The sequence below is a fragment of the Syngnathus leptorhynchus genome, chromosome 6 (assembly GCF_054491065.1).
Source record: "Syngnathus leptorhynchus isolate UIUO chromosome 6, UIUO_Slep, whole genome shotgun sequence".
Taxonomy (NCBI): Eukaryota; Metazoa; Chordata; class Actinopteri; order Syngnathiformes; family Syngnathidae; genus Syngnathus; species Syngnathus leptorhynchus.
Genome location: NC_141200.1, coordinates 457741 through 484877, shown reverse-complemented (window position 1 = coordinate 484877; position 27137 = coordinate 457741). Strand labels below are relative to the sequence as shown.

General features: G+C 49.6%; 8 protein-coding genes across 16 annotated transcripts; all 8 read right to left on the bottom strand.

Moving 5' to 3' along the window:
- Positions 1-569: 569 nt before the first annotated feature.
- LOC147055006 (troponin I, fast skeletal muscle-like) lies at positions 570-2019 on the bottom strand. Its single transcript, XM_085914312.1, has 6 exons — positions 1524-2019; positions 1392-1428; positions 1178-1306; positions 1014-1103; positions 777-950; positions 570-703 (listed from the first exon to the last, which is right to left on the bottom strand). The coding sequence occupies exons 1-6, from the start codon at positions 1529-1531 to the stop codon at positions 626-628; spliced, it is 516 nt and encodes a 171-aa protein (XP_085770438.1). The 5' UTR covers positions 1532-2019; the 3' UTR covers positions 570-625.
- Positions 2020-2431: 412 nt separating this feature from the next.
- LOC147055005 (troponin I, fast skeletal muscle-like) lies at positions 2432-5276 on the bottom strand. Of its 3 annotated transcripts, XM_085914310.1 has the most exons (10): positions 5155-5276; positions 5031-5070; positions 4572-4610; positions 4292-4355; positions 3874-3906; positions 3498-3534; positions 3294-3422; positions 3149-3238; positions 2916-3089; positions 2432-2747 (listed from the first exon to the last, which is right to left on the bottom strand). In XM_085914310.1, exons 5-10 carry the CDS (start codon positions 3879-3881, stop codon positions 2670-2672), a joined length of 516 nt encoding a protein of 171 aa, XP_085770436.1. In that variant the 5' UTR covers positions 3882-3906; positions 4292-4355; positions 4572-4610; positions 5031-5070; positions 5155-5276; the 3' UTR covers positions 2432-2669. The 3 variants fall into 3 exon arrangements, with proteins under 3 accessions (XP_085770436.1, XP_085770435.1, XP_085770437.1); XM_085914309.1 differs by having other exon boundaries at positions 2433-2747; positions 4292-4610; XM_085914311.1 differs by having other exon boundaries at positions 2433-2747; positions 4292-4610; positions 5031-5095; positions 5155-5254.
- A 410-nt stretch (positions 5277-5686) lies between these two features.
- Positions 5687-9378, bottom strand: LOC147055004 (troponin I, fast skeletal muscle-like). Of its 3 annotated transcripts, none has more exons than XM_085913715.1 (7): positions 9358-9378; positions 7014-7038; positions 6864-6900; positions 6517-6645; positions 6260-6349; positions 5951-6124; positions 5687-5827 (listed from the first exon to the last, which is right to left on the bottom strand). In XM_085913715.1, exons 2-7 carry the CDS (start codon positions 7019-7021, stop codon positions 5750-5752), a joined length of 516 nt encoding a protein of 171 aa, XP_085769841.1. In that variant the 5' UTR covers positions 7022-7038; positions 9358-9378; the 3' UTR covers positions 5687-5749. The 3 variants fall into 3 exon arrangements, with proteins under 3 accessions (XP_085769841.1, XP_085769840.1, XP_085769842.1); XM_085913714.1 differs by lacking the exon at positions 9358-9378 and adding an exon at positions 7993-8068; XM_085913716.1 differs by lacking the exon at positions 9358-9378 and adding an exon at positions 7312-7329.
- Positions 9379-10304: 926 nt separating this feature from the next.
- Positions 10305-13173, bottom strand: LOC147055003 (troponin I, fast skeletal muscle-like). Its single transcript, XM_085913712.1, has 7 exons — positions 13098-13173; positions 11776-11811; positions 11485-11521; positions 11282-11410; positions 11122-11211; positions 10753-10929; positions 10305-10630 (listed from the first exon to the last, which is right to left on the bottom strand). The coding sequence occupies exons 2-7, from the start codon at positions 11784-11786 to the stop codon at positions 10550-10552; spliced, it is 525 nt and encodes a 174-aa protein (XP_085769838.1). The 5' UTR covers positions 11787-11811; positions 13098-13173; the 3' UTR covers positions 10305-10549.
- A 143-nt stretch (positions 13174-13316) lies between these two features.
- LOC147055002 (troponin I, fast skeletal muscle-like) lies at positions 13317-14961 on the bottom strand. The gene is made up of 7 exons (XM_085913711.1): positions 14812-14961; positions 14571-14607; positions 14465-14501; positions 14280-14408; positions 14076-14165; positions 13823-13999; positions 13317-13749 (listed from the first exon to the last, which is right to left on the bottom strand). The coding sequence occupies exons 2-7, from the start codon at positions 14576-14578 to the stop codon at positions 13654-13656; spliced, it is 537 nt and encodes a 178-aa protein (XP_085769837.1). The 5' UTR covers positions 14579-14607; positions 14812-14961; the 3' UTR covers positions 13317-13653.
- Positions 14962-15131: 170 nt separating this feature from the next.
- Positions 15132-18399, bottom strand: LOC147055001 (uncharacterized). 3 transcript variants are annotated; one of them, XM_085913709.1, is made up of 5 exons: positions 18142-18398; positions 17847-17932; positions 17691-17774; positions 17381-17565; positions 15132-17298 (listed from the first exon to the last, which is right to left on the bottom strand). In XM_085913709.1, exons 2-5 carry the CDS (start codon positions 17920-17922, stop codon positions 16495-16497), a joined length of 1149 nt encoding a protein of 382 aa, XP_085769835.1. In that variant the 5' UTR covers positions 17923-17932; positions 18142-18398; the 3' UTR covers positions 15132-16494. The 3 variants fall into 3 exon arrangements, with proteins under 3 accessions (XP_085769835.1, XP_085769836.1, XP_085769834.1); XM_085913710.1 differs by having other exon boundaries at positions 17691-17771; positions 17847-18399; XM_085913708.1 differs by having other exon boundaries at positions 17847-18397.
- A 1234-nt stretch (positions 18400-19633) lies between these two features.
- syt8 (synaptotagmin VIII) lies at positions 19634-22515 on the bottom strand. 3 transcript variants are annotated; one of them, XM_085913705.1, is made up of 11 exons: positions 22495-22515; positions 22268-22363; positions 21934-22027; positions 21508-21671; positions 21351-21446; positions 21123-21290; positions 20859-21026; positions 20610-20727; positions 20364-20497; positions 20018-20265; positions 19634-19920 (listed from the first exon to the last, which is right to left on the bottom strand). In XM_085913705.1, the coding sequence occupies exons 2-11, from the start codon at positions 22286-22288 to the stop codon at positions 19911-19913; spliced, it is 1221 nt and encodes a 406-aa protein (XP_085769831.1). In that variant the 5' UTR covers positions 22289-22363; positions 22495-22515; the 3' UTR covers positions 19634-19910. The 3 variants fall into 3 exon arrangements, with proteins under 3 accessions (XP_085769831.1, XP_085769829.1, XP_085769832.1); XM_085913703.1 differs by having other exon boundaries at positions 20018-20497; positions 20822-21026; XM_085913706.1 differs by lacking the exon at positions 19634-19920 and having other exon boundaries at positions 20024-20265; positions 20822-21026.
- A 259-nt stretch (positions 22516-22774) lies between these two features.
- Positions 22775-26180, bottom strand: dld (deltaD). Its single transcript, XM_085913702.1, has 14 exons — positions 26018-26180; positions 25393-25468; positions 25219-25298; positions 25085-25153; positions 24934-25003; positions 24773-24873; positions 24552-24695; positions 24348-24449; positions 24076-24266; positions 23810-23980; positions 23560-23749; positions 23348-23485; positions 23187-23276; positions 22775-23093 (listed from the first exon to the last, which is right to left on the bottom strand). Exons 1-14 carry the CDS (start codon positions 26054-26056, stop codon positions 23028-23030), a joined length of 1527 nt encoding a protein of 508 aa, XP_085769828.1. The 5' UTR covers positions 26057-26180; the 3' UTR covers positions 22775-23027.
- Between the last annotated feature and the right edge of the window lie 957 nt (positions 26181-27137).

Genomic DNA, 27137 nt, shown 5'->3' with positions numbered 1-27137 from the left:
TGGAAACCTTAGAACCTTGGCAGACCAGCACCATGTAAGGAGCCACGGCCCAAGTACATTTTTGTCGCAGATGGAGAAGGAGCAAGAACTGGAATATACAAAAGTCACACAGACCGTTTTCACATTTTGTAGTTCACGCAAGAAAAACACAAACACAATTTTTGTTCTTGCTCAAGCCAGAGCAGAGCGGAGCGGAGCGGAGCGCCTGCGCTTCTTGCTCAAGCTTTTCCTTGTTGCTGTTGTTTGTGAGGCTGCGCTTCGCACTGCGGCCTGCGGGGGCAGCGGAGGTTCTTAAATGGCAAAGAAGGCTTGCAAGTCGTCCGTCACCAACTTGGGTTTCGAGCTGCCATTTTTAGGCAACGCGGTAGGTACATATTAGGGCGCGTCCATGACATCATAACACATTGGAATCTTTTCTTCAATGGACGCCATAAATAGAAACAAAGAAAAATGTAAATAAATAAATAAATAAAATTCTCATTCTTCAAAAAAAAAAAAAATATTTTTTTTATTGCTGCTGTTCAGAAAAAACATGAATAGAAATGGACCCAAGATTGAAAGGTTTATTGTGTATCTTGTGTGAGAAAGTGATGAGAAACAAAAGCAAAAAAAGCAAAGAAGAGCTTTAGGAAGCCTCAAACATCTTCTTCCTGTCGGCTTTGTCTTCAATGTTCTTCCGCCAGTCGCCCACCGCCTCGATGGGCTGAACGCACGAGCAGACGTTGAAAATAAGGTTGAGGCAACGATGGAGATGATAATAATGATGCGCTTCTCACCTCCTCCTTGACCTCCTTCTTGACCTGCTTGAGGTTGGCCCTGAGCTCCATGTTGACGGTGTGTTTGGAGCCCAGCAGCGCTTTGAGCATGGAGTCGGCCGACATGCGCACCTTCTTCAGGGCCGGCTTCTTGACGCCTCGCAGCTCCACCACCTTTATGTGCAGGTCCTCGATCTGGGCGCGAGTCAGGCGCGAGTCAGGCGGCTTACGGCACTCTCCCCGCCTCCCTCGGCTTACCTCCTTGTTGGTCTTGTTGACTTTGGCCTCGGCGTCGTAGCGCTCTTCGTCAATCTTGTCGATGGCGGCGTGGATTTTCCTGCACAGGTCCTGAGAGCGACAAAGCTCGACTCAACTTGTTTGTTTCCGGACGACGCTACGCTAGGCTAACGCCTTTGCCTCACCATGAGCGCGGCATGGTCGCCGCACGTGTTGGGGGCGGGGCAATGCTCGGCCATGTACGCTTCCTTCTCTTCGGCCAAGGTTTTCTTCTCATCCTTCAGCCAGGTAAAAGCGATCTGCAGGATCAGACTCTGCAGCGCCGACATTCAAGAAGAAATAAAGAGAAGAGCAAATGACGGCCAGCAAAAAAAAAAAAAAAAAAAAAAATGTTGGCACCTTGAGGTGATGCCTGCGGCTGGAAGTCATTTTCTTCCTGCCGAAAGAGAAACATTCAAGAATCAAGGCGGCAGACGCAAGACAGCGTCCGAGCGAGAGTGGCGGGCAGTAGTCATGACGGGCGGGACTCACTCCGACATGTTGGCGTGCTGTGCCGTGCCGTGCCACGTCTCAGCAGCTGCACACCGCAAGACAGAAAGGAGAGAAGAAGCGTGAAACTTGACGCAAGGCAAAACGCTGACTTCAGCGCCCGCTTGACGGACGGCGGCATTTCGGGAAGGCGCATCAGGTGACACGTCGGACTAAAAAGATTTTTCAGTCGGGCCTCTTTTGATCCGTCCAATTGGAAGCAATCAATGAACGTGTCCCGAGAGATTCCAAAGGTTCTTGCGGAGCGGAGAGGCCGTGAATCTTTCTAGACTTGCTTTTTGTGAAAGTCTTTCCTTTTGAGAATAGGCTCGTCCAAAAAAAAAAGGAAAAAATGATTGACATCTTTGGAGAGCTTCTTCGAAAACTGACTTCTGCCCCGGTTGACTCGAATGCAGCAATCTTTGTCATACACGAAAATGAAGGCGTTGAAGCAGAATTCATAAATCAATCAATCAATAAATGAATGAAAAATATTTAAAAATTGTACAAATAAAAAAATGTAAAAAAAAATAAAAAAAAAAAAATTAACAAATAATAAAATACAAAATGACCCCAAGCAGCACATTGAGGGTGACGCTCAGCAGCTTTTCCATCCTCAAAAAGCCTCGCTGGTGTTTTCCCAAAGCGGAACAAACACAATCAGCCAGCGCCGGAACTGACTTGCGTTTGCGGGGCCGAGGTTGGCGCCGGCGCAACTCACCTGAGGAGGAAGAGAAGAGAAGAGGAGCAGGAAGTGGAGCCGCTGCCAGGACGGCCGTATTTATAGGCGGCCCGCGCAGAGCGCCGCAGGAGCTACAAGGCGGCCAGAAGCCGGACGGGAGGCGGACAGCCAGGAGGCGGACAGAATGCGGCCGTCCCGCTTATGGAAGCGCATTCTCGCCAATGGGCCCGCCGGCTCCTGAAATACAAGCCGAGGGGCCCCGCCCGTGTCCGGCGCAGCTGACGCCGCAGAACTCAAGAAAGGACCCGGGATTTCAATTTGCAGCCCACTTGAAAGCCGTGGACACCTCCTGCCCCAATTTGAAGAGCTTTCCATTTCAATCTTATCCAAACGGATACCTTTGGGACGTTATGCGATATAAAATAGTGCCTGGTCATAAAAGTTTGACAGATTTATTGCTTTGCGTTTTAGGAGGTCTCAAACATCTTCTTCCTGTCAGCCTTGTCTTCGATGTTCTTGCGCCAGTCGCCGACCGCCTCTGTGGGCTAAAGGGGGACGACAACGCCACAGACACAACACGCGCGTTAGCAGGCTAACCTTAGCGGGCTAACCTTAGCGGGCTAGCCTTAGCAGACCAACCGTAGCAGGCCAACCGTAGCAGGTTTGCGCTTATGAACTGAAAGCAAATTGACTCAGAGTTGCTGCTGACTGACCTCCTCCTTGATCTCCTTCTTGACCTGTTTGAGGTTGGACCTGAGGTCCATGGTGGTCTTGTGCTTGCCTCCCAGCAGGGCCTGCAACATGGCGTCGGCCGACATGCGCACCTTCTTCAGCGCCGGTTTCTTGACGCCCGCCAGCTCCACCACCTTCAGTTTCAGGTCCTGGATCTGAACCCAAGGCGTCTCCACAGTTAGCGAGCCAGGTCACAGCAGATTGGGTCACCCACCTCAATGTCCATCTTTAGCACTTTGGATTCGATGTCGTAGCGAGTGTCGTCGATCTTGTCGATATTTGAGTGAATCTTTTTGCAGATGTCCTGAGAGGATTCCAAAACGTGAGCACTAACAACATTCAATTTTGCTTTATCTCACCAGCAGGCTGGCCATGTCTCCGCTGAGGTCCGGTTTGGGGCAGGTCTCGGCCATGTAGGCCTCCTTGGCCACCTCCAAGTCTTTCTTCTCCTGCTCGATCCAGTTGAATGCGATCTGAAGCATCAAACTCTGCGGGACAGTTGCATTCACCGCTATGGTTAACACCGTTAGCTTCATTAGCACGGTCGTCAGTGTTAACATCACCTTCAGATGATGTCGGCGACTGGACGTTAGCTTCTTCCTGCGACGGGAAGTTGGCGTGAGCTCAAATTTGCCGTCACAAAAAGTCAATTATTACGATCATATCGTTCAAGTTGCTAAAGGTTAACCACTGCATCTTTCTGAAAGTTATTTTAAAAGCTGTGGAAAACGTCCAAAGGTTGAAAAAGCTATTCAAAGAGTGCTTTCAAACGACTTCATTTCATAAGGGTTGTAAGAAATGATTTCTCTCGAGGTGACCTAAAAGCTGAGAAACATTTCAAATCGATCGACATAGAACAGTCATGACCATTTTCTGTGTCGTTTTCCATGTCAAAAACAATCAAATAAGAATAACCATGCAAGAGGAAGTGCGACTCACTCAGACATGGTGGCTGCTCTTGTCGTTCAGCGTCTGCTCAAGAAAAAACAAAGTGGCTGCTCAGAGAAGGGGAAGCCACGCCCACTTTTGCACCTGCGACCTCAAAACAGCTAATTTGGGGAGCGCAACATCACAATCCACACCCTGTCAAAGGTCACCGAGACAGCCGGACAACATGGCGGCCAACGCGCACGCACGCCGCGGCCGTTAACACCAACACGCACACACAATAACAGAAGAACGCACAAGCACGCATATACACAAACCTGAATACACGTTAAACACCAACACGCATCCTGACTGAAGGGACCGACAGTTACAAAAATCAAAACAACAAACACACAAATAAAAAAGAACGAAAAATGCTCCTTCGCATGGGAAGGCGTTGGAAAATGGAAGCAAATCTCCAAATGCTAACCTGTCGCTCGCTCGCTCGCTCGCTCCCGTTTACTTGCTTCCCGCAGGTCGGCGTGACGACTGGACTGGGGGAGATGATGAAGAGGAGGAGGATGAAGAGCAGGCCAGAACAGGAAGTAGGCGGTGAAGAGCGCGATTAAAAAAGAAGCGTTTATGGACGCTCGGCAGCAAAGTCAGCAAATGGTGGGCGGGCCCGGCGACACGCCGCACCGCGCCGCCGGCCATCTTTGGATCGAGCCATGGTCAACGCCGCCCTAGCCACATCAAAAAGGAAGTCGCACCTCGGACCCGAGGGATGAAGCAGTGTGGAGTCGTCCGAGCTGTAACAAAAACAAGAACCAGAAAAGGCTGAATGTGCAATCCATCCTGAATGGTGCCATTTATAGATAGATGACTGATAACTTGAACTGCTCAATTTGGATGGATTGATGACACAAAAAATGGTTTTTTTTGGGGTTTTTTTGGAACATCAAAACTCCGCCTAGATTGGAAGGGCAATTATTCAAAAATTGGGGGTGAGATGTGGCGTTTCTCTGAAACAAATAAATAAAAACAAAATGACGAAGTGCCTGCCACTGAGGCTGTTAGCGTTAGCATTAGCATGCGACGGCTTGCTCTCGACAGAAGCTTGCTTGCAGCTAAAAAAACTGTCAAGTCACGCACACAAAAGAAATTCGTATCTCATAAAGTTAAAATAAGATGAAATCTATGGTTGGAAAATAAAAATGATGAGGACCTACCTTTAATCTGAAATGTTGTTTTTCCTCTACTTTACAGCAACTGGAAATACAAACACATGACACAACTGGACATGAAAATGTACAATGTACAAAAGGTATATTTGTTGAAAAACATAAGACTTACCTTGAAAGATCTTCATGAGGTGTGTTGAAGATATGGGGAATGTAACCATCTTGTTCTTTTTCTCGAGTGTTCCTTCATTTATTTGGAGGAATTAGAAATCAGCGGAACCTGACGTCGTCATGACTAGAAGCAAGAAGCGCTCTAGCGACATCGTGTGGTCAAATGTGCCACCGACACATATTACGTACGTCACACGCCATTTGTTGTACAAACTACTACAATCATCCTTTTATCATTCAAATGAATAAATAAATATATATTGTTAAAAAGTGATCACTTTTCAAAATAAAATAAAATTGAGAATGATGACACCTAATTAAATGGCCACTAAATGCATGTTTTAAGTGGGATTTTCGCTTCATTTTCAAGTGTTCTGCAATACGTTAGTAAATTCACTTCATTTCGGGATGCGCTGTTGTCACAATCAAACGCATGCTGGTATTCTAATTCCAAAATATCAATCAATATACTGTGTCTCAAATTGGCTAGGAAGTGTTTGTACAAAGTCACACGGCAGCGTGGCAAGTTTGACTTTGGCAAACATTTAATGAAACAACAAAACATTTTTTCATGACAAGAAATGCAAAAATGCTTTTTAGGCCGATTCAAACATCTTCTTCCTGTCTGCTTTGTCCTCAATGTTCTTACGCCAGTCGCCCACCGCCTCCGCCGGCTGCCACACACACGCACACACGCACGCACGCACACGGGGTCAGCCCTCACTCTCCGTGTAGTGTTCTCCTTACGTTCTATCGTTTTTCTCTTCTCACATTCCATTTTGTCAAAAGTGACTCACCTCCTCCTTGACTTCCTTGTTGACGGGTTTGAGGTTGGCCCTGAGTTCCATGTTGACGGTGTGCTTGGAGCCCAGCAGCGCTTTGAGCATGGCGTCGGCCGACATGCGCACCTTCTTCAAGGCCGGCTTCTTCACGCCTCGCAGCTCCACCACCTTTATCTGCAGGTCCTCGATCTGCACCGGAGGAGAGACGACCGGCGCGTTAGCTTAGCTTAGCTTCCGCAGCCACAAAACCGGACAAGTCGGATGAGCTAGCGGCCTAGCGCGCTAAAGTGGACAATTTTAAGAAGAAGAGGAACGCTGGCTCACCTCCTTGTCAGCTTTTCCGATTTTGATGGACAAGTCGTACCTCTCTTCGTCCACTTTATCGATGAGGGCGTTCAGCTTTCTGCACGTGTCCTGTCCACATCATCGGGAGGGGGCAGCGTCATGACGCGACATCGAAATGTGACATCGTGCTCATCGAACGACATGGTCAAAACGTGACGACATCATCACGCAACGTTATTACGGTGTGACATCATCATCATCATCACGGGAAAAATTCAGTGTAGCGGTGAGCCGACCATGAGCGTGGCCTGGTCCCCGCTGAGGCTGGGCCTGGTGCAGGTTTCGGCCAAGTAGTTCTGCTTGGCCACCACCAGATCTTTCTTCTCCTGCTGGATCCACGTGGAGGCGATGGACAGGATCAAACTCTGCAAACACGCAAGCAAAGACTTTCACACACCTCTTCGTAGCTAGCTCCTAAGTTAGCGAGTACGTCGATTCGACATTGACAAAGAAAACAACAAGTCTCAAGTTTCTTTGAAAACCAAAAAGTCACTCAATTACTTTTAAAGGAGTAATCAAGTTACTGTTGAGAGGAACTGGCAAGATAGCAAAGATAGTAAAGCAACTGCAGCCTTGTGTTTACCTTTAAGTGATGCCGGCGGCTGGAGGTCATCTTTTTCCTGAAGAATTTGTGGGGGAGGGGCAAATCAATCAATCAATCAAGCAAGCAAGCAATCAATCAATCACACGTAATGTCAAGGTTTGTAAATGTATTTGAAATCTCACAACTTACTCAGACATGTTGCTGGAGTTGAGGGCTGCAAAATGAAGAAGAGCAATTAGCCACCAGCAAGGCCAATCTATTTGCAAACTTTGCACTTTATAGCAGCTGGGGGTCAAATGTCAAGCGCAATAATCTCTTTAGCCAGTGGTGGGAAATTAAATCTCTTGGGGGAATCCACACCGTCCTAAATCCTTTCACGGAAAAGAATTTGGCGAAGAAAAGCTGCGGCGGCGTCAAACGCGCCAACGCCAAACGCGGCGCCGCCTCCTCCACTAAAAATACTGACAAGCTTCAGTGGCTACCAAACCTCAACGGGCATCTTCATCATCCGTGTCGTCGACGTTTCGCCACAAGACTCATTCGCTTTCCGCATCAAAAGCTGCCAGAGATCAAATATCGCCGAGGAAAGCCCAGCTGTCCGGCAACAACAACAACTTCCCAAATCAAATCAACAAAAATAGCAGCAAGAAGAAGAACCTTGCAAAGTTTATACTGGAAATGGAAAACAAACATAAAGTATTAAAAACTATGAAATATATATATATATAAAAATGGGCTTGAAAAATAAAACAAAAACAAAAATGTGATGTAAGTGTAAAAACAAATGTACAAAAGTATTTCAACCAAGATGATTTCTTAAGGAATGGAAATGTAAAAATAGTCTTTCAAATAAAAGATGAAAAAATATATATTAATATATATTTCAAAAACAAACAAAGAAATGTGCAATTGAAAGAGACAAAAAATTGTTTTCAAAAAACGCCCTCGAAAAATCAATCGGTAGTAGAATGGAAACGCAAACCGAGCCGACCGATCGACTTTGTACACGACGACGTCGTCGTTGTCGTCGTGATCGGTGGATTTTGAGCATTTGGCAGAGGAGCCGCATCAGCGAGCGAGTGAATATGAGCAAGATAACGTAAAGCATGCAGCGGCAAGAGGCCCAGCGGGGGTCAGGAGGTCGCAACCGGAGGAAGAGTCGGCTCACCTGTGCCGAGGAGCCAGAGGAAGAAGAAGAAGAAGGAGCAGCAAAGACAGCGCTAAGAATGAGCCTGCTCCGACCTGCCAATTTATACACGGATAGATTTACATAGTGGCCACAAAAGCCATGCGGCTCCGCCCACTGGTGGACGCCATATCAAGACGCCACGCCGCCCGGGATGAGACCCTCAAGAAACGCGAGCCCCTCGGACCGGCCCCCGACTACAAAAGGAGCAGGAGGATGAGGAAGAGGAGGAAGGACACAACTCTGATGCCAATGCGGCAGCTTCTGGAAGGACACTTGACATTTTTGCAAAATAGCAGGAACGAACATGTTCACATTTCTATTATGGTTTTCTTTTAACAAGGATGGTTTTAAATTGTCCTATTTTAGCCATAAAATGTGGTGAAATGTTTTTTTTATAGTTATACAGGTTGCTTTAAAAAAAAAAAATGAAATAACTGCATTCCATTTATCATGTGATGAATTTCATGTGTGAACCTGAAAATGAACAAGTTCATGTTTGAAATGGATCACATCAATAATGCGCTTCTCTACTTGACAAAATCTAAATCATTGCCCCCACTAACATGGCCGGCAAATAGGTGTCGTGACAACAACTTACGGGTCATTTTCAATACATCGACAAGCTAGGAAACCGCCTTCAAATAACGTCAACGTTCCATCTTGGCGCTAACAAGCCATGCTAACGTGTTCTAACAACTTGGAAGGTATTTTAACACCCCCACTATGAACGGTCAAAAAATGTGAACAATTAGCTTGACCTTTGGCATGCTAGCTTCCCAACTGACTTCCACTATCTTGGTGTCAACAACCTGCAAAAGTATTTCAAGACATGTGAAGTGGAAATAAACATTAACAACTTCCCGCTTGCGTTTCAGGCGCTAACAGCTACTAGCAAGCAGTGAGATTGTTTCAAGTGAGGCGTACACTGAGGCCATGATGGTTAAAGCTCTGAACACGGCACTAGGCAGTAGAAGAACAAAAAAAGACAAAGAAAAAGCAAGAGGCAGGAGAAGGAACGGAATTAGAATGTCATGGCTATAAAAAGTCGGAGGCAGCAGATTTGCGCGGGACTTTTCCGTCGAGATAACGTTTCCTCATTAATTGTTTGAGCTCAGCTTGCATCGGAGGTTGCGGATATTTTTAGCGCGTGCGCATTGTGACATAGTGTACCACCAGCACGTTGGCTTCAACATGCGGCCTTTTCCAAATTTGCCGGCGACCTGTCTGCAATGAATTGAAAAGTGATTGACAACCTGTCAACCCCGTGCATTGTTGAAAGTGACAGCAGACAAAGCCTCGTGTATTTGTCGACACGTGCTGACATCGGCCGGCGACCGATTCTACCTTTGGCTCCATTCGACCAAGACTGTTGGCGACCAACTGGTCAACATTGCAGGCGGCGAATGGGGTCAAGGTGCACGAGCAAATCTTTTCCATTTAGGTGCCACGGGAGCCTTGGGAATGTTCCAGAGTTGCCGTCGTTTTCAGCTTGGTGGCCGCGTAAGGAACTGCATGCAGTGATTCAATCGGACGTGAAAGGCGCGCTTGGGGGAGCATCTAGTGGCCGTCTGAGGAAGTGCGTTTTCACGTAGCGTGTTGTTTTAAGATCCATTGCAGGTTGGCGGTGTCACTCAACACCTAACCCAAGTGGCTCATGTTAAATTAGGCGGCCTGCGAGATGCCAACGTAGGACTTAAAAAGCATCAGCGGCATGCTTCGAGCGTTTACGAACATCTAAGGCGACACGGTCAAAGGATTATTTAGCGCGGACGGCAACCATAATGCTTTGTAAAACGTGTCCAAATCAATGCTCCTCCTTGAAGTGACTACCTGCTTACCTGCTGATCGTCCTTCTCATGTTTACCTTGCAACATGTGATGTCGTTAGCACGGTGTTCATCTGCATAGACAAATGGAAAACACAATATAGTCATTAAGTTACCTTTTCTATTTTGCACCTCCACGTAGAATACCACAAGAACAACATCAATGAAAGCATTTTGACGAAGCTAACTTAGCCTCAGAATTTGAGTAACGAGTGTATAACATTTTCAAATTCAAACCAAAATATATGAATAATAATAAAATAATAGCTGGACCCAAAATGTCTTCATCAAATGTGTTCAGCTCGCAATTTGCTAATTACTTGGTGTGCTACTCCAACTGCCGTTATTTCAGTTTAGCCATTTTTAGCATGATGCTAACATTGCTACCACCACAACAATAAACAAGTTCTTCGCTAAAAAAGTGAACACGACAAGAGGCAACAAGAAGAAGACGCCACCAAGTGGCTCAAGCACAAGAGCTTTATTCCAAACACAAGAAAACACGCTAGCTTGCTAGCACGGTGGCTCACAAACACCCAAAACAAAACACCCTTTACGTCAACTTCCCGTCTTCCATCCCAACGTCACAAAGCACCGATCGAGAACTTTCCTTGAAGGACTCCATACTTTCAAGTGGAACTTTTTTTTTATTTTTTGGGAAACTCTTGAGTTTGGATGAGAAGAACAGAAGCTAAGGCGCGTCTTCGGGGTTTAGCTGTCGAACATCTTCTTCCTGTCTGACTTGTCCTCGATGTTCTTACGCCAGTCGCCGACGTCGCGGAGCTGCTTGTCCTGAAAACACAAAATGTCCTCGTCAGCAAACCGTCTGACGGAAATCCCATCTGCGCCGGTCACAAACATCCGATAGCAGCTTTGGAATATCTCCTCTTCAAACATTCCTGCAAATTTCTCACCTCCTCCTTGACCTCCTTCTTGACCTGCTTGAGGTTGGCCCTGAGGTCCATGTTGACGGTGTGCTTGGAGCCCAGCAGCGCTTTGAGCATGGCGTCGGCCGACATGCGCACCTTCTTCAGGCGAGGTCTCTTGAACTTGCCCCTCAGGTCCACAATTTTGATGTTCAGGTCTCGAACCTGCAGGAGACAGACAAATGACATGAGAAGGTTTTTCCGTCTGTTCACCAAAACACAGACATGATTTACTCCTCTCGCGAAGGCATCCTTGACCAGAAACTGTTTACTGGTCTCACAAAGACTCGACTCTTCTCACCAATGTCGACAGACCAGAAATGGTCTTCTCAGAAAAGCGTCACTCCATCTTCTCACCTCATTGAGGACCATGTTGAGCTTGAACTCGATGCAGTAGCGTTCCTCCTCACTGACGTCAATCTGCTCGCGGAGTTTTTTGCAGAGCTCCTGAGGAGGACGTGCCAGCGACTTCAGCACGCAGTGGTCAACAAACCCCACGTGGAAGACGGCCACTCACCCGCAGCTCGTCGCCCGAGTAGGGAATGTCCATGGGGGGACATTGGTTTTCCAGGAACTTCTGGCGCTCCGCGGCCTTCTCGGTAGCCTCGGCCTCCAGGAGGTTGTTGGCCACCACCAGCATGCAACTCTGAGGGCGTAGGCGGGCTCACTTAGGACTTGGATGATGCGGGTGGGCCCGCCAGAGCGGAGCAGCGCACCTACCTTCAGAGTGTGCTTGCGTCTGGCCGACAGTCGTTTCCTGCACGGATCGCAACATTACGGACGACTCAAACATTCAAGCGGCTGGCAGAAATGTCTTCTGAGGCTTATTTTATCCTTATGGGTTAGCTTGAAGTTGCTATTTTGTGCTATGTTTGCATAGCAACCGCTAGCGTGTCAGCATTTAGCCGACCTCAGTAGGGTTCATCTCGTTAGCGTCTGGTGTCAAATGAACGCGACAGCAAGTTGTTAGCATGCTAACAAGTACGTGATGGTAAATGTGATGTCACTCACTCGGTGGCCATGATGGCTTCTCGGTGTGGACCTTATCTGCGAGACAAAAATAGAAAAAAGATCAAACATGATAAAAGTTGCCAAATGTAAGAAGAAGAAGAAGAAAAAAACGTTGTTAGCTCTAAACAATGTTTAGCACATTAACGGCAGCCTCGGAATGTTTTGGGCTTCTTGATTTGTCTCTTCTGAGTTTATTTGGGGACGTGAAGATGTCTCAAGTAATCCCCATGGATTCAATGTCCTCGTTTAATTTTAGAAAAGGCTCTGGATGAAAAGAGTCCAGACGATGTCAGGCAAGCAGTCAAATGTTTCAACCGCTATCTCGCTAATGCTAGCTGTTAGCAGTAGGCGACTTGAGTGACACGTTGACTCAAATGTTTGTCGTTTCCTCGTTCTCTTGAGAAGACTGCTTAAGGAGTCAATCATAAGCGAGGAGCAAACAAGTTCTCTTATATTATAAAAGTGATCTATGAGCAAAGTGACAAGGCGGTATGGGGGGGGTCATCAATATCAGACGGAGGATGCGCGTCTATTTACGGCCTCAGCTGTCGGAGGAGGAAAAAGTGACGAGGTGCTCGTCTTAAAAGAAAAGATGTCTGAGTGAGGAGAGCTCAAGGGAGGCCGTGTGTGTGTGTGTGTGTGTGTGTGTGTGTGTTGTTGGAAATGTATTTTGGGAGGCGCGAGGACACGATGCTGAGGGACATCTGCCCAAGGGATTGTCTGCGGGGGCCGTAACCCAACACGCTGCCGCAAGAAGCTTTCGCATGAGCAAAGGGAAATAAATAGCAGGCAGCTGCCGGCCGCCGCCGCCATCTTGTCACACACATTTTAGGCCCGATTTGCGGCCAAAAATTATTGACGTCACTTCGACAAGCCTCCACGCTTGAGGATGCAAGCATGTCATGTTTTTACTCTTATCTGGATTACGAGGAAGCCAGTCGGCCTCGTGGTGTCGTCGTTACCATGACGACAGAGACAACAAAGACGCTGCCGCTTGCCATGATGATGATGATGAGGAAGAAATCACAAAGCAGCAATTTGCACATTTGTTTGCGAGCTACCATTGCATCGCCTCTGAATTGTTGGCTAGCTTATTTCAATTTGATTGAAATGGTCTCCAATATTTTCTCCATACTATTTCAGGTGCCCTAAAAATGGGCATTTAGTTCTATTGACTTCTGGATCGATTCATTTGATGGACACACACGAAACGAAACGCGAGCAAACCAACGTTGACAACTGTGGCGAGAACGTTGAAGCCAAGTCAATCTGATGAGGACGCTTGCTCGTCCTGTTGTGCGGTGCGGTGCGGTGCGGCTGACCTGTTGCGGGTGCCGACGCTGGGCTCGCTCGCTCGCTCCTTCCTTGGCTGGCTGGGCGGCCGCTCTTGTGCTCTTGTGCTCGAGATGAGCTTTAAATGACACGCTGGCGGGAATGCGCCGTGTCCTCTTTAGGGAAGCGGATTAGCCAGCAGGCCAATGGCCACGCAAGCTCGTGTAATGCAACGCACACACACACCCAACGTATAAATAACCGATTGACCTTTAAGACGGTTTTCTTCTTCTCGATGACGGATCAGAAGAAGACCTCGACGAACAAGATGAAGGTGAGGCGCGTGACCGCCATCAAAGATGAACAACAAGCTAGAACTTGAGGAGGATAAAGATGAACCTGAGGAGGAAGACAATAAAGGTGACCACTAAGAAGGTCAAGATCCTCCTGTGCATCTGTTGCCATGGTGACGACACAAATCGGTTTCAATGATTTGTTGTTTTTTAATCGCATTGAAGCTCCCGTGGTTAACGAGCAAATATTTTTGCACGTAGCAACGGCCAGTGTTGGGGCGAGCCGTCCAATGATAGGCCATCAAGTTGGACGCTAGGCGTCGCCCTCAAACATTTTCTTCCTGCCGTCCATGCCCGACTTGTCCTCGATGTTCTTGCGCCAGTCCACAACGTCGCGCAGCTCCTTGTCCTGAAAAGCGACAAGAAAAATCAAGCACGAAGAACGTGCCGACGTCGCCGACACGTTTGCGCTGGCGACTGACCTCGTCCTTGACCTCCTTCTTGACCTGCTTGAGGTTGGCCCTGAGCTCCATGTTGACGGTGTGCTTGGAGCCCAGCAGCGCTTTGAGCATGGCGTCGGCCGACATGCGCACCTTCCTCAGCGTGGGCTTCTTGAACTTGCCCGTCACGTCCTGCACTTTGATCTTCAGGTCATCTATCTGAACACGAGGCAACGGTGAAATGGTGCATAGTCATGTTCTAAAGTTTGCCAAGGGACAAAATGTCTCCTCCTACCTCCTTGTTAGCCTTGTTGACCTTCATCTCAAGGTCGTAGCGCTCCTCGTCCGCCACGTCCGTCTTGTGGTGGATCTCCCTGCACAGCTCCTGCAAACGCACGTCACTGTTAAGTAACTGCAGATTCAATTTTATTTTTCAATCAATAAAAAAATTCATTGAAAATGAGTTTTCATGGAGTTATTTGGTCTTCCGTCCACACACCTGTAGCGCTTGCATGGTGTTGGGAATCACCAGCGGGGGGCAGCACTGAGCCATGTAGCGTGCCCGCTGCTCCTCCCGCTCCCGGGCCTCCTGCTCGAGGTGATCTTTGGCGATGGCCAGCATCACACTCTAAACAAAAGAGGAGTCGAGTTCATGGCAACATCTCACAAGTTGTGTACTCGTACCTTGAGGTGATGTTTGCGACTCAAAGACATCTTCTTCCTGAAAAATGTCTTACAGTTAACAATGAAACGTTTGCTTGATTGGAATGAAGTAAGATTGCAGACTTACTGTGACATTTCTGATGAATTGAGTGATTGTCTTCAAGCTGTGAAAAGAAAAAAAAAAAAAGGCAAAAAGTCCCACATCTTTTGAATCACTCTCCAATAAATCAACAGAAAGAGCTTTCAGATGACGAAAAAATACATTTGACTGATTTGAAACCTTAACATATGACTACAATAAAGAAATGAATAAAATGTCATGTGAAATGCAGTACGTCTTGAAAAAAAAAAAATGGAAAAATTCTTACCGTGGAAGGGAAGAAAAGCAGCAATGACCAAGAACATTCTACCGTCTTTCTCTTTATGGTCGGTGATTTTCTCAGCGACCAATCAGATTGCAGCATCTGCAAGAGCGTACCTCCCAAAATAACCTTTATTCCCAAAGTGGGACTTTGCCACACAACAAGCGCGCTTAATGGTTTGTTTTGTGAATGGCGGCGGCATGGTGCTAAGAGGGGGGGGGGGGGGGAGGAGTAGTGACAGACAAAATGCAGCATCTGCACAGAAAAAGCACAACATCAGATTGAAATTGCAATTCAAAATAATATTAGATATTCAAAAAATGCCATCACGTACGTCATCTTTTATTGAATCAACAGTACAAAGGTGGCGGCGGCGGCACCACTGAAGAATCACCTGAGAACATTGAGGAGAACCAAGTTCACGTTCACCTTCACCAACCACGCGGGAAAAACAAAAGCGCCAATATATTACAGCCGCCGTTTGCCAAGCTCACATTTGCACGTAGGGGGGGGGGGGAAACAACCCCACAACAACTCAACGGCAGATATCGAGAAAAGGTGCAAACGTCACAAAGCCAACCAAGACGCCAAGTTATATTCACATATTGTTAGCATAGCCGCCCCTAGCCACTTCAACGACGAGAGCATCCTTATTTTGTAAATATTTGCATAAAACTTAACAAGTTTGCCATAAATTGGCAGGAAGTGTCGACACTTGATGACTTCCTCCAAGGAAATGTTTTGTTGTAATGCTAACAAAATGAAACAAAACTCTCCGATCTACATTTGGAGGCTAACCCAAATGCCGAGCTAACGAAAACGTTAGCGTCCATGCTATTTGGTCACTTGGCAAACATCGGCTAGCCTAAAAAAAACGCCACCTTAAATGAATCTGAGGAAGAAATTGACATGTTCATGTTCCCACTTTACAAGCAACTTCTTATTTTTCATTAGCAAACGAGTATGAAAGTGAGGCTGAAAATAAACCAGGGGGGGAAAAAAGTTCTAGTTTGAAAGGAAATAAAGGAGCAACGTCACATGGGGAGTCATAGCACAGAGAAGTCCAAATATTAGCAGGAAAAATTTGGATGGAAATTTACCAAAATATTTTGGAAGAAAAGTTAGACTTGGAAACCACAAATGAATGGTACAGTATTAAAATAAAAAAAAATCCAAAAAATGTCAATTACAAGAACAATATTATCATGAAAAAATTGAGTCTTTCCTGATATTGCCACCGTTTGCTTTTTTCCCCTCCATTTCAAATCACCACAAAACATCCACAATATTCACACGGAACACGATTCAGACCAAGAGCCCAAACTCTGCACAGTAGACCCGAGTAAAAGTTCTTCCTCATAGAGGACAGCTCGGCCTTGTTGTTCCAGCAGCGGACGAGCACATCGACACCAACATTTTCACGAGGAACCAACAAGATGGATGCGTTTGAGTTTTGGGAGAGGGTGGCCCGGCAGGTTCTATCAACGAGACCTCAACTGGACCGCCAGGTACGAGAACCACCATCAAAGATCCACTGGGGCGCCAGGCGTCACGGGACCACCCGGTACCAGAGCCATGTTCAAATCGAGTCCATCCAAAGAGTTGCGGCCAAATCTCAACTGGAGGCGGCGTTGCGGCACATCGTCGGGCGCTAACTTTTGCGGCCACTCTTCTGAGCTCGGGGCGGAGTCAGGTCCAGGCCACCTTCCTGGAGATGGCCTGCTTGAAGCTCTCCGGATCCACGTCGCCGGGCCTGAGCGTCCTCTCCAGGCTCACCAGCAGGTTGCGGTGACATTCGCGGATGTTGACGGGATATTTGGCCCGGAGCAGCTCGTAGGCGGCCATGAGCCTCATGTTGCGCTTGAGCATCAGGTACTGGATGACGCAGGTGGGCGCCAGGGAGAAGCCGTCCCCGCAGTGGACCAGAACCCGCTTGCGCTTGCCGGCCGAGGCGTGGATGCACTCGTTGATGTCCTCGAAGCAGCGCTGCTTGACGTCGCCGATGTCCACCTTGAGGCGGGACCAGCTGTGGCGGGCGCCCCGCGAGCAGGTGCAGGGGATGAGGCTGAGGGCCGGCGCCGCCTGACCCGGGGCGCCGCTCATGTCGATGATGCTGTCAATGTTGTTGCGGCACAGCGCCCGCCCGTTGTACGCCGCGTTCAAGTTGCCCACGTAGATGTAGTCCGTCACCTTGGAGATGACCGGCTCGAAATGGCGCGGGCCGCCGCCGCCGCCGTCCCCCTCACCTCCGGGCGGCTCGGGGGCGCCGGCCGGACCCGTGGCCGCTCGCCGGCTGGAGTTGCGCAGTTTCCGCGACCCGGAGCGAGACGGCGGGTTGGAGTCCGACTCGGAGCTGACGTTCCACGGCGGCGAGAAGAGCGAGAAGCGGCCGCTGGTAGCCTTGGACGGAGGACCTCCCGCGGCGCAGAAGAGGGACGCCCGCTCCAGGGAGCCCGTGCTTCTGGCGGCGCCCGCGCTGTGGGCCTGCTCCATCTGATGGAGGGAGACATCACACACACGGCCGAGCCACGCTCAGTCATATGGGCAGATCTCCAACAAGTGCATTCTTCAAGACCTGAGCTTTGAGGTTGTTCTTCCATTCCTGCGTGTCGAGAGCTTTGAAGCGTCCGCTGCTGTCGGACGACACCGACATGCAGAGGGGCCGATGGTGGTGGGCCCGGGGGGGCAGCTGGGGGGTAAAGGCCGCGGGAGGTGCGTCTGCTGCCTCCCTTCTACTCATCATCAGATCGGGACACGAACCTGAAGCAGAACGTTGGAAAGTTTGAATGAGGTATTGAATTTTCACAAAGATCAAATCACATCAATGTTTCACAACGATGGCAATCTTTTCAAAAGACAAACTATGAATCAAGCACAGAACGCACCACTACATTCCAGGCGGCTGACGGATTGAATGTTGAGGGTGTTGTGGTTGGTGAAGATCTTGTGAAGGGCGCTTACGAGTCCTGCTGGAGACAAGGAAGAGTTCCTCAGGTTTTGACAGCAAGCGAGCGAGCGAGCCAGCCAGCCAGCAGCCTTACCAGCGCGGCGTCCATCGATCTGACTACTCGGCCCCTTTTCGGCAGCCACGATGTCGCACTGGGAGCGGGCGTCCATGTCTGGCCTCCTGCATACAAGGAGACAAGCAGCCGCCGGCTCAGGCGGCGCGTCATCTTGTTGGATGAGCCGGGCAACGCGTCGCCTCCATTGGACGGAGGCGCGCGTATCAGCCGCTAAAGTGTGGAGCAGCGAGCTCAGCGTGTCATGTCGTCAAGCCTTAGAAACTGTGGCCATGCTAACTTGACTTGTTAGCAAACGCTGGCGAACGGGGCGCACCATTCATACGCCGCTGGCTAGCATAGCAAATCGGCGGTGTGTCGTTCCTTCATGAAGTTCGGAGCTTGCGCCGCATACGACTCCGATAAAAAAAAAAAACAGCACGATTGCACTTCGGGAAGTTGAGTTACATGACTAAATGAGCTGGAACGAGGGCTAGCCGGCTAGCTAGCCTGCTAGCCATTCCGCTAGCCGAGCAGAGCGAGCCAACCCGGAAGTGCGCTTTCTTTTTCCTTCTTCAGCCTTCTTGTGACTTCCGGGAGGGAGAATAACTGCGCGGTAGTGCGCCCACTCGCGGGCTGGAGAGTGGTTGCCAATATTGAAGTCCGTACATACTGCGTCCGATTCAAACCAGACCCACCCGCGAACATTTTTGCAATAGACTTTGTAAAATTAGTTTTGAAAACTATTGTACCCACCTACTGTGGGAAAAAAGACATGAAACACAAAGAAACATTTGTAAGCAGAAAATATGCACTAATTCCAATGATACTAAAATTTGTGTCTCCTAAGAAGAAATGATGTCTTGCAAGATGGAGACATTGCCGTTTTGTTGCTTTTGTCAACATATACAGACACAACACAAGGATTGATGTTATTTTGTCGTTATGTCATGTAAAAATCCTCAATTAGTAATCCTGGAAGTATGCAGTTTTTCCTTCTTTGTTTGAAGAGTCCACAAAGGAAGTTAAGAGAAATGGCTGTGCGCTAGTGCTGGAGAGAGATTGCAATTTTTGCCACTGGAAATGAAAAACATCCACTTCTCAAAAGGTGGAAGGCAGAGATTAAAAGCTGATCAAGGAGACACGTTAGAGTGATGAAGACAGTACTAATTGCACGAATCGGATTGAAGTAGAATTAAATGACAACTCACTGCGTGTATTTGCAGATTGTCAGAGCGTCCACGGACTGACTGAAGAGGCGCGCTCGCTCGCTCGCTTGCTCGCTCATTCCGTCTTTTGTGTTTTCCTACTCTTGTGCCAGGTGTCATTGGACCACTGGTAACCTGGTAACCTGATGTCACAGCTCATCCTCCTCATCCTGCTCAAGTGGTTTGGTCAAGGAGCAAGCTAGCACCAGGAACACGCGAGCTTTGTTTTTTTCCGATTTGCACTCGCTTAGTGCTTGTTTGCTTCAAAATTGAAAAGTTGACCCCAAGTGACAAAGAACAAAATATCAAAACAAGAAAGCTTGGTTTAGCTTTGAGGGTTCTGTTGTCATGGTCTGAAATGGACCGTTTACATTTGATGGCAACTTTCTCTCCTATCAATGTGATGTCGTTGATGCTTCAGAAGCAGAAAAAATGCTTCGATATCACATCGCGTGATGCATTTGGAACATTTTGGGGTTTTAAGTAGCTGGCGTCTTTCAAATATATGGAGCACTTTCTGAAATGATTGTTGATATGCAAGCGTATACAAAATGTTGCAAAAAAGTTTACATTCGCCAGCTTTTTCATCTCAAAAGAAGGAATTTTGACTCTTTCAGGAACTTTTTAATTTACCATGGGTGCATTTTGTTGTCCATTTAATCCAAGAAAAGGAGCAAAAATGAGTCCAGCTTAATTTGAAGTTCCAAGCGGATTTTTCCTTGGAGAATAATTGTACCATTTATGCATGAAAAAGTGTTCAAGTTGGTCCACATGCTGTTTCGGGCGCCCCCTGTAGGTCATGGACGTCGCTGCATGCAGATGATTAGTATCTCTTGCTCTCAGGAGACTTGAAGCAGCACAAAGACGATGACGACTCAGCAGCTCAGCTTGATTGCTTCTAGAGCTCACTGGGGACCCGACACCACCAGAAATTATGACATATACGCGCATAGAAAGAAAAAAAAACCCCCCAAAAAGCGCAAAGAGTGCCTATTTTGTTTGTACCTCTTGTTGAACGAGAAGGGCAGTTTGTTGACGAGCGGGATGTTCTTCTTCAGGCCCAGGGTGGCGTTGACCTGCTGCTCCGACAGCAGCGAGTGCCACTGCGCCACGGGCCGGCGCGGGTTGGCCAGCATGTCGCCCCAGTGCCTCAGCTGGTTACCCGCCGCGTGGCAGCCCAGGAAGATCTTGCCCGCCGAGTCGTTGGGCGTCATGGGGTCGTGGTCCCATACCGAGATCACCAAGGTGACGCGCTGGGCGCGCACAAACGGGCGGCGTCTACGCGTGTCGCTCGCTCGCTCGCCGCCGCCGCCGACTGGCGCGGTGCCCCGTGAGCGGTGGCGCCCCCTACCTGAATTTGCTCCATGGTGACTTTGAAGGAGAAGGCCTCGTTGTAGTACGGGTCGAGGGTGTTCTTCTTGACCGACGTCTTCTTCTTCTTCCACTTGCGCTTGTCCAGAGCCAGCTGCACCTTCACGTACGGATCTCCACCACGACAAGCACCGCCATTTCATTTGGGCACTACCGATACGCTCTGGCAGCATTCTTTGCAACCGGAGCGGTCTGAACTATTCCCAAGTCAACTGCAAGTCCTAACCTGATGTTCCGTCCAGGTCGGTGCTCTTGAGGTTTCTGGCCTCCAAGATGACCACGGTCAGTTTGCTGGATGTGGGAACGTAACGCAGAGAGAAGCAGATCTCCCCAAGGTTCTCCTCCTGCATTAGAAAGAAAAGAATTGTCTACAATTCCAGACCAAGGTCTAGCTTCTAGAAAAAAACAGGATTAGGATTCTAATCATGCTAGTCTAACCAGGTCCTATAGGACTTGGCTTCGGTTTAGGCGTAACCTCCATGTCGGCAGGTTCTTGGAGGTCCCTCCACTCTTCTATGATGTGGCTCCAGTCCACTTGTCCAAGATTTAGGCGCAGTTCTCCAATGATGTCGTTTTTGGAGAAGCGGTCGAAATCAAAAACCTGAAGCACAGCCGTCGACTTGACCAAAGTCGCCTTGGAGATCTGACGACAAAAGAACAACATTACCTACACACTGGCCCGTGCCTGGCCGAGTTCAGGTCTCGATGTTTGTAGCTTTTAACATTAGCGCGTTTGTACCTGGAAGCCGAAGGTCTCGTTGAAGGTGGCGTTGAGCGTGCTCTTCATGACTTTGGTCTCGCAGGTCACGGTCTTGTCGGGTAGGAGGTAAACCTTGACGTAGGGGTCCGAAGTTCCTCCCAGGTCCATGGCCTTCAGGTTACGGGCTTCCTTCACGCCCACCTTTAGCTACACGCAATTTCATTGAGTTGATGGGATCCGCGTTCCGCTGTTCATGAATTTGCTCACCTCGGAGAGCGCGGCGTTAAACTCCAACGAGTAGAGCAGCTTCCCTCGCGGCTGCTCGGCGGCGCCAGAGTTGCGGCCGTCCGCGCCCGCTTCAACCTGATTGCAAACATTCGCCGGGACGCTCGAACCTTTCAAATGGAGGCGAGCTTCTTCTCACCGGCTCGCTGCTCATTTGGCGGCTCTGCGGCTGGAGCTTGACCGTCGGCTTCTGCCGTCGTTTCTTCCGTCGGCTTCTGCAGCGGCACGTGCACACGCAGCACACCACGAGCAAGAGTAGGATGGCGCCCGCCGCCGCCAGGGCGTAGATGGCCCAATCGGGCACTGCAATGCAGGCACAAATTGATAGCCACCTTACCGGTCCACTTCGATGCTCTTCATAGTTGTACGCTCAATGTTAGTCTAGTCCAAATCATTTTGTAGGATCTCCTCTGACTACTGTGGAGTGAAGGTGGCGTTAGCCCAAGTTGAACTTGGTGCCTTTGAAGTGAGGCAGAGCGCTAGGCTAGCTTTCTAGCTTTGTGCACTAGCTGAAATACAGCTGTTGTAGAACATGCGTGTGCGTGCGTGCGTGCGTGCCACCAACACGGGATATTCTCGATGATCCCGTCGATCACGTCGGTGACTGAGGTGTTCTTGAAGCTCAAAGACATTGCGGTGAGACGATGGTCAAGAGGGATCTGGAGGTGAGATAAGAACACACCTTTGATGCCGACGTGGGTTCAGACGGCCTTGACTTTTGCGACAACTCAACGAGAAAGTCGTCTAGTATTTGTCGCATTTTTGGTATGTCAAGAGTTTGAAGATGACATGCTGGAAGACCTTTTTGTTTGTGCTGTTAGCTTTGGAACAAGACAAACGTGCTCCTTCGCTGCATTTGCCAAATTCAACAATCCAAAGTCAACATGAAATTTGCTCACCGATGTCACGGGAAGGTCCATATGTCCAGGAGGCGCTCACCTGGCCCCGCTGGAAACGACGAGGGAAGGTAGAAAGGAAGTTAGGGGGGCCTTTCGCTTTAACAGAACAAAACAATCATCCGTGTCAAGGTTATAGACGTCAAAGCTGGGTTGCCAGTGAATGAGTTAACAAGCAAGTCGGAGCAATTAGATGGAAAACACAAATTATTTTGCCACGCGGACGGTACCTGGAGGCTTGTCGTTGCCCCCCCCCCCAATCCCACTTTGTGTTTCACGCTGGTACGCGGCGGCGCTCCGGTCCGTCTTCTGCTTTGACGGCTGCTCGGCTTCAACCCGCAGGAGCGGCGGCGGTGACACGCCTGCTCTGCGCACACACGGGTTGGCTTGAGAAAACAACTCGTCACCGGTCGAACGAGTCACGGCGCTCGCGAGGCCGACTCAACGTGTGTGATGTCATCGCGTTGCAAACCTCAAATGAGGAAAAAAAAAAAAGGCATCAGCCGAGGATGTTGAGCACAAATGAAGGATTTATTGATTGTTTGAGCCAGAGGAGCGCTGGCATACAGGAAGTAGAAATAAATAGGTGCCGCCATGCCAATTGAGATTCCTTTGTGCCTATTGTGACGGAGACGCCGCCATCATATTACAAAGCAGCTGTAAATAATGACAAAAAAAACGGATGTTGGCCCTATTGAATATGGAAATGTGCCATCGGGTCTCGTGGAGTAGCGATTTGGATGCGGGACCAAGACGACCACGATCAGAAGTTGATGGCCTTGCCGAAGGAGGCGGCCAGGTTGGCTTCTCGGAACGCCTCCGACACCGTCTGTGACAGAAAGAGGAAGCCCCGCCCCCCCCCAAAATAAGGCTTCCATTTTTCCAAACGCCTTCCTCGCACCTCGATTGACGAGTGACGTACCGGGTGGGCGTGGCAGACTCTGGCCACGTCCTCGCACGACGCGCCGTACTCCATGGCGAGGGCCGCCTCGTTGATCATCTCTCCCGCCCCCTACGGGCCACAAGCGGCGACAGCGTTAGCCGCGGCGGCGAACGGCGTGAAACCAGCGTGAAGCTTCTTACGGTTCCCAGGATGTGAGCGCCCAGCATCCTGTCCGTCTCTTTGTGGCTGAGGATCTTCACCAGGCCGTCCGTGTCGGCGTTGGTTTTGGCGCGGCTGTTAGCGGCGAACGGGAACTTGCCCACTTTGTAGGGGACGTTCTGAACCAAGACAAAGACAGCCGTCGTTTGGAAAGAGCAGATGGGTGGGGGGGGTGGGGGGGGCGGGGGCTGACCTCTTCCTTGACCTGCTCCTCGGTCTTGCCCACCCAGGCCACCTCGGGGTGCGTGTAGATGACCGAGGGCACGCAGTTGTAGTCGATGTGCACGGCGCCGCCCGCTATGCCCTCCACGCAGATGATGCCCTCGTCTTCCGCCTTGTGCGCCAACATGGGCCCCGCCACCACGTCGCCGATGGCGTAGATGCTGCCGACGAGAACGCCGTTAGCCGGCTGGCGCTTCAAACTTATGTGTCATCCGACGCACCTGGGCACGCTGGTCTGGAAGCGGCCGTTGACGGGAATGCGGCCACGGTTGTCCAGCTGGATGCCCACGGCCTCCAGGCCCAGGTCCCCCGTGAAGGGTCGCCGGCCGATGCACACCAACAGCACGTCGCACGTCAGTGTCTCGTTTTTACCGCCGGCTGCCGCCTCCACGCTGAAAAGGCAGAACGGCCCCTTGGTTTTTGAAGAAGTCACATTTTCCTTCTTAATCACGGCGGCCCGACAACAGCCACGGCTCGCGCTACTTACGCCACATCCATTTTTCCATCCGGCCTCCGGGAGGCGCCCAAGACTTTAGTGCCCAGCTTGAACTTGAGTCCCTGCTTCTGGAGGATGCGCTGGAAGTTCTTGGAGATCTCCATGTCGATGCCCATGCCGCCCACGTGGCCCAGGAACTCCACGGCCGTCACCTTAGCTCCCAGGCGCTGCCACACGGAGCCCTGCGGCACAAAGAGGAGGACGCCCCGGTCAGCGACGTCACGCCGGCCGACGGGAAGCTGCGCGGCGAGGACGACGCCCACCAGCTCCACTCCGATGACGCCGGCCCCGATCACGATCAGCTCTTCCGGAACTTTCTTCAGGGAGAGCGCGCCGGTCGACGACACCACCGTCTCCTCGTCGATCTGCCCCGGCAAAAAACAGAGCAGGCTTTTTAGGACTCTGGCCTTCCTTTACGTGCCCGAGGAAATCCCGCCAGATCTTTCCCAGACCGCAGCAGTGCCCACCTGAATTCCCGGGAAGGGCGTGACCTCCGAGCCGGTGGCGATGAGGATGTTCTTGGTGTTGATGACTTGCTGGCCGCCGTCGGCCGTCACGGCCGTCACCTGGTTCTTTCCCGTCACCTTGCCGAAGCCGCTGACGTGGGTCACCTGATGAGGGAGGAGGCTGCGTCAGCAAAAAAAAAAAAAGTTGGAGGTGGGGCGGGGCTGCGAAAAGAAGCTCTGACTTTGTTCTGTTTGAAGAGGTGCGCGATGCCCCCGGTGAGCGCTTTGACCGCCCCGCTTTTCTGCGCCATCATCTTCTCCAGGTTCAGAGAGAGGCCGGAAACTAGGAAAGAACGGAGCACGTGAGGAGACGGCTTTTGGAGTTGCGCTCGGCGCATCTTACTTTCGATGCCCCTGCTCTCAAAGTCTTTGCCGTGAGCCAGGTGATACAAGTAGGAGTTGTTCAGAAGAGCCTGCGCGCGCACGCACACACACACACGTTAGAGGAGCGCATTGGCGCGTGTGCAAGCGACAACGGCGGGCGGGCGTCTTACTTTGGAGGGGATGCAGCCCACATTCAGGCAGGTGCCGCCCAGCGTGGCGTTCTTCTCCACACAAACTGTCTGTCCAGACACAAACATCACCATTGTGACTTTTCATGGCGAGCAAAGTTTTGTGTCAAACGTACCTTGAAGCCGAGCTGCGCCGCTTTGATGGCGGCGACGTAGCCGCCCGGACCCGAACCGACCACTGTGACGTCTGCATCGACTGAATGAGTCAGAGAAAAACATTGCAGAATGTACAACTGGAGACGCGCTGTGCCATGTGCTCGACTTTGTACAGGGTGACGGCCGCATCTTACTGGCTGCGTTGTCGGCGTACGTTCGGACGGACAACACCGCCGCTCCGTGGAGCTTGCACGGAAGCTGGTGACTTCGCTGCGTGCACCAAAGACAAAACAACAACACAAGTCGTGACTCAGCGCACCAAGGAACATCTCTTGCTTGGCAAAAAGTTTTCTGTCTTTCCCCGTTGTATTGACATGACAACAGCCTTTCAATTCAGATTTCCTCCAACGTTACATCACAGCAAATTGGGTAAGCTAAGTTCGCGCAACGGGCCTTTGCACTGCTTGTTGGCGTGTCGGTTCATATTGAGGACTTCTCCCGGAGCATTGACACAAAGCGATCATTTAGCGTTTAGCAATAAAGACATCACAACGAGTTGCAACGGACACGCGCTCGTACACGTCACGGAAAAAGCATGAACCAGTTTGAGGTCTGCGCGTGCCTAAGACAGCCGAAAGCAATATCAAGGCACATTCGGGTTGTCAAAGTATCAAAACAGGTCAAATGCGTGATTGAGTCTGGTCATATTAGCCGGCCGACGAGTTAGCTCATCGCAGGAGGAACGAACAAAACAAAAAGTGAAAACTTCCTCGGCCGACAACGAGTGCACTTGTTCCGCTAAACAAGCGGACTTCCTACCGTGGCGAGAGCTCGATATAACTGCGTCCAAGTGTGCATTTTGTCGGCGTGCGTGCCCTCAAGTCAAAGGCAAGTTGCTTCACCTCCAGCAGGCCCAGGAAAACAGCAGCCAAGGACTCTTGACGGCGCGGCGCACCAATATGACGTCACCAAACACAGACGAAAATCATGGGCGTTTTTTTCATTTTTTTTTCATTTTATTTGATACGCTAACAAGTCAAAACAGTTTTAAAATAACGTTACATCTAATAGAAATAAAAACATATCATATTAAGAATGAAAAATATGATAATTAGTCACCATCTGTTGCGTGGTGTCAAATGTATCGTAAAGAAAGAAAGAAAGAACCTGACGACTTCTCTTTAGCTCTTGTACTCACAAAAGACACTATTTGTCTCTGTCTGTGTGTGCGTGCGTGGGTGCGTGCGTGTGCAGGCGGAGGAACTGCGCTGGTGGGGAGGCAGAGAACCGCACGCACGCACGCACGCGCAACCCACGCACACGCAAACGCGGGCGGGCGGTTGGGCGACTGTCCAACGTCTAGCTTGCGCTGTGCACTGAAAAGACCCCAAAGAGCCCCGGGGGCAACTTTGAAGCGACGCCACACTTCCAAGTTCGGCTGGACTTTATGAATTATGCATTCACACTTTTTGTCTTTGGCTTTTGGGAGGCGGCTGAGAGATTACAGTGGCCAATGCAAATGGGAGAATCTCAAAGTCGGCCATTAAAAGTCTCGAAGGGGGAAAAAAAAAAAAAAAAAAAAAAAAGTGCCTTTGAGCTAAAACTTTGCTTCAGTGTGTCGGAATAAAAGCAGAATGGCAAGAGGAAAAAAAAAAGCCCAAAATGTTGCCGGGAGACACGACAACAGGCTCGGCTCGGCTCGGGCGGGGCCTGTTTCATCTGGAATCAGGCACATCATGCACAAAGAACTTCAAGTAAGTGACAAATAAGTTCGATTTGAATTCAATGATCCTTTCAATCTATTTATAAAAACATTTTATTTTCATATTAGGATTTGCCTATGATTTACAAACTGTTGATTTCCCCCAATATTTTCATTGTATGACAATAAATTGAGCAAATGATGAACAAAATTGCCCAAAAACAATCATAGATGAAC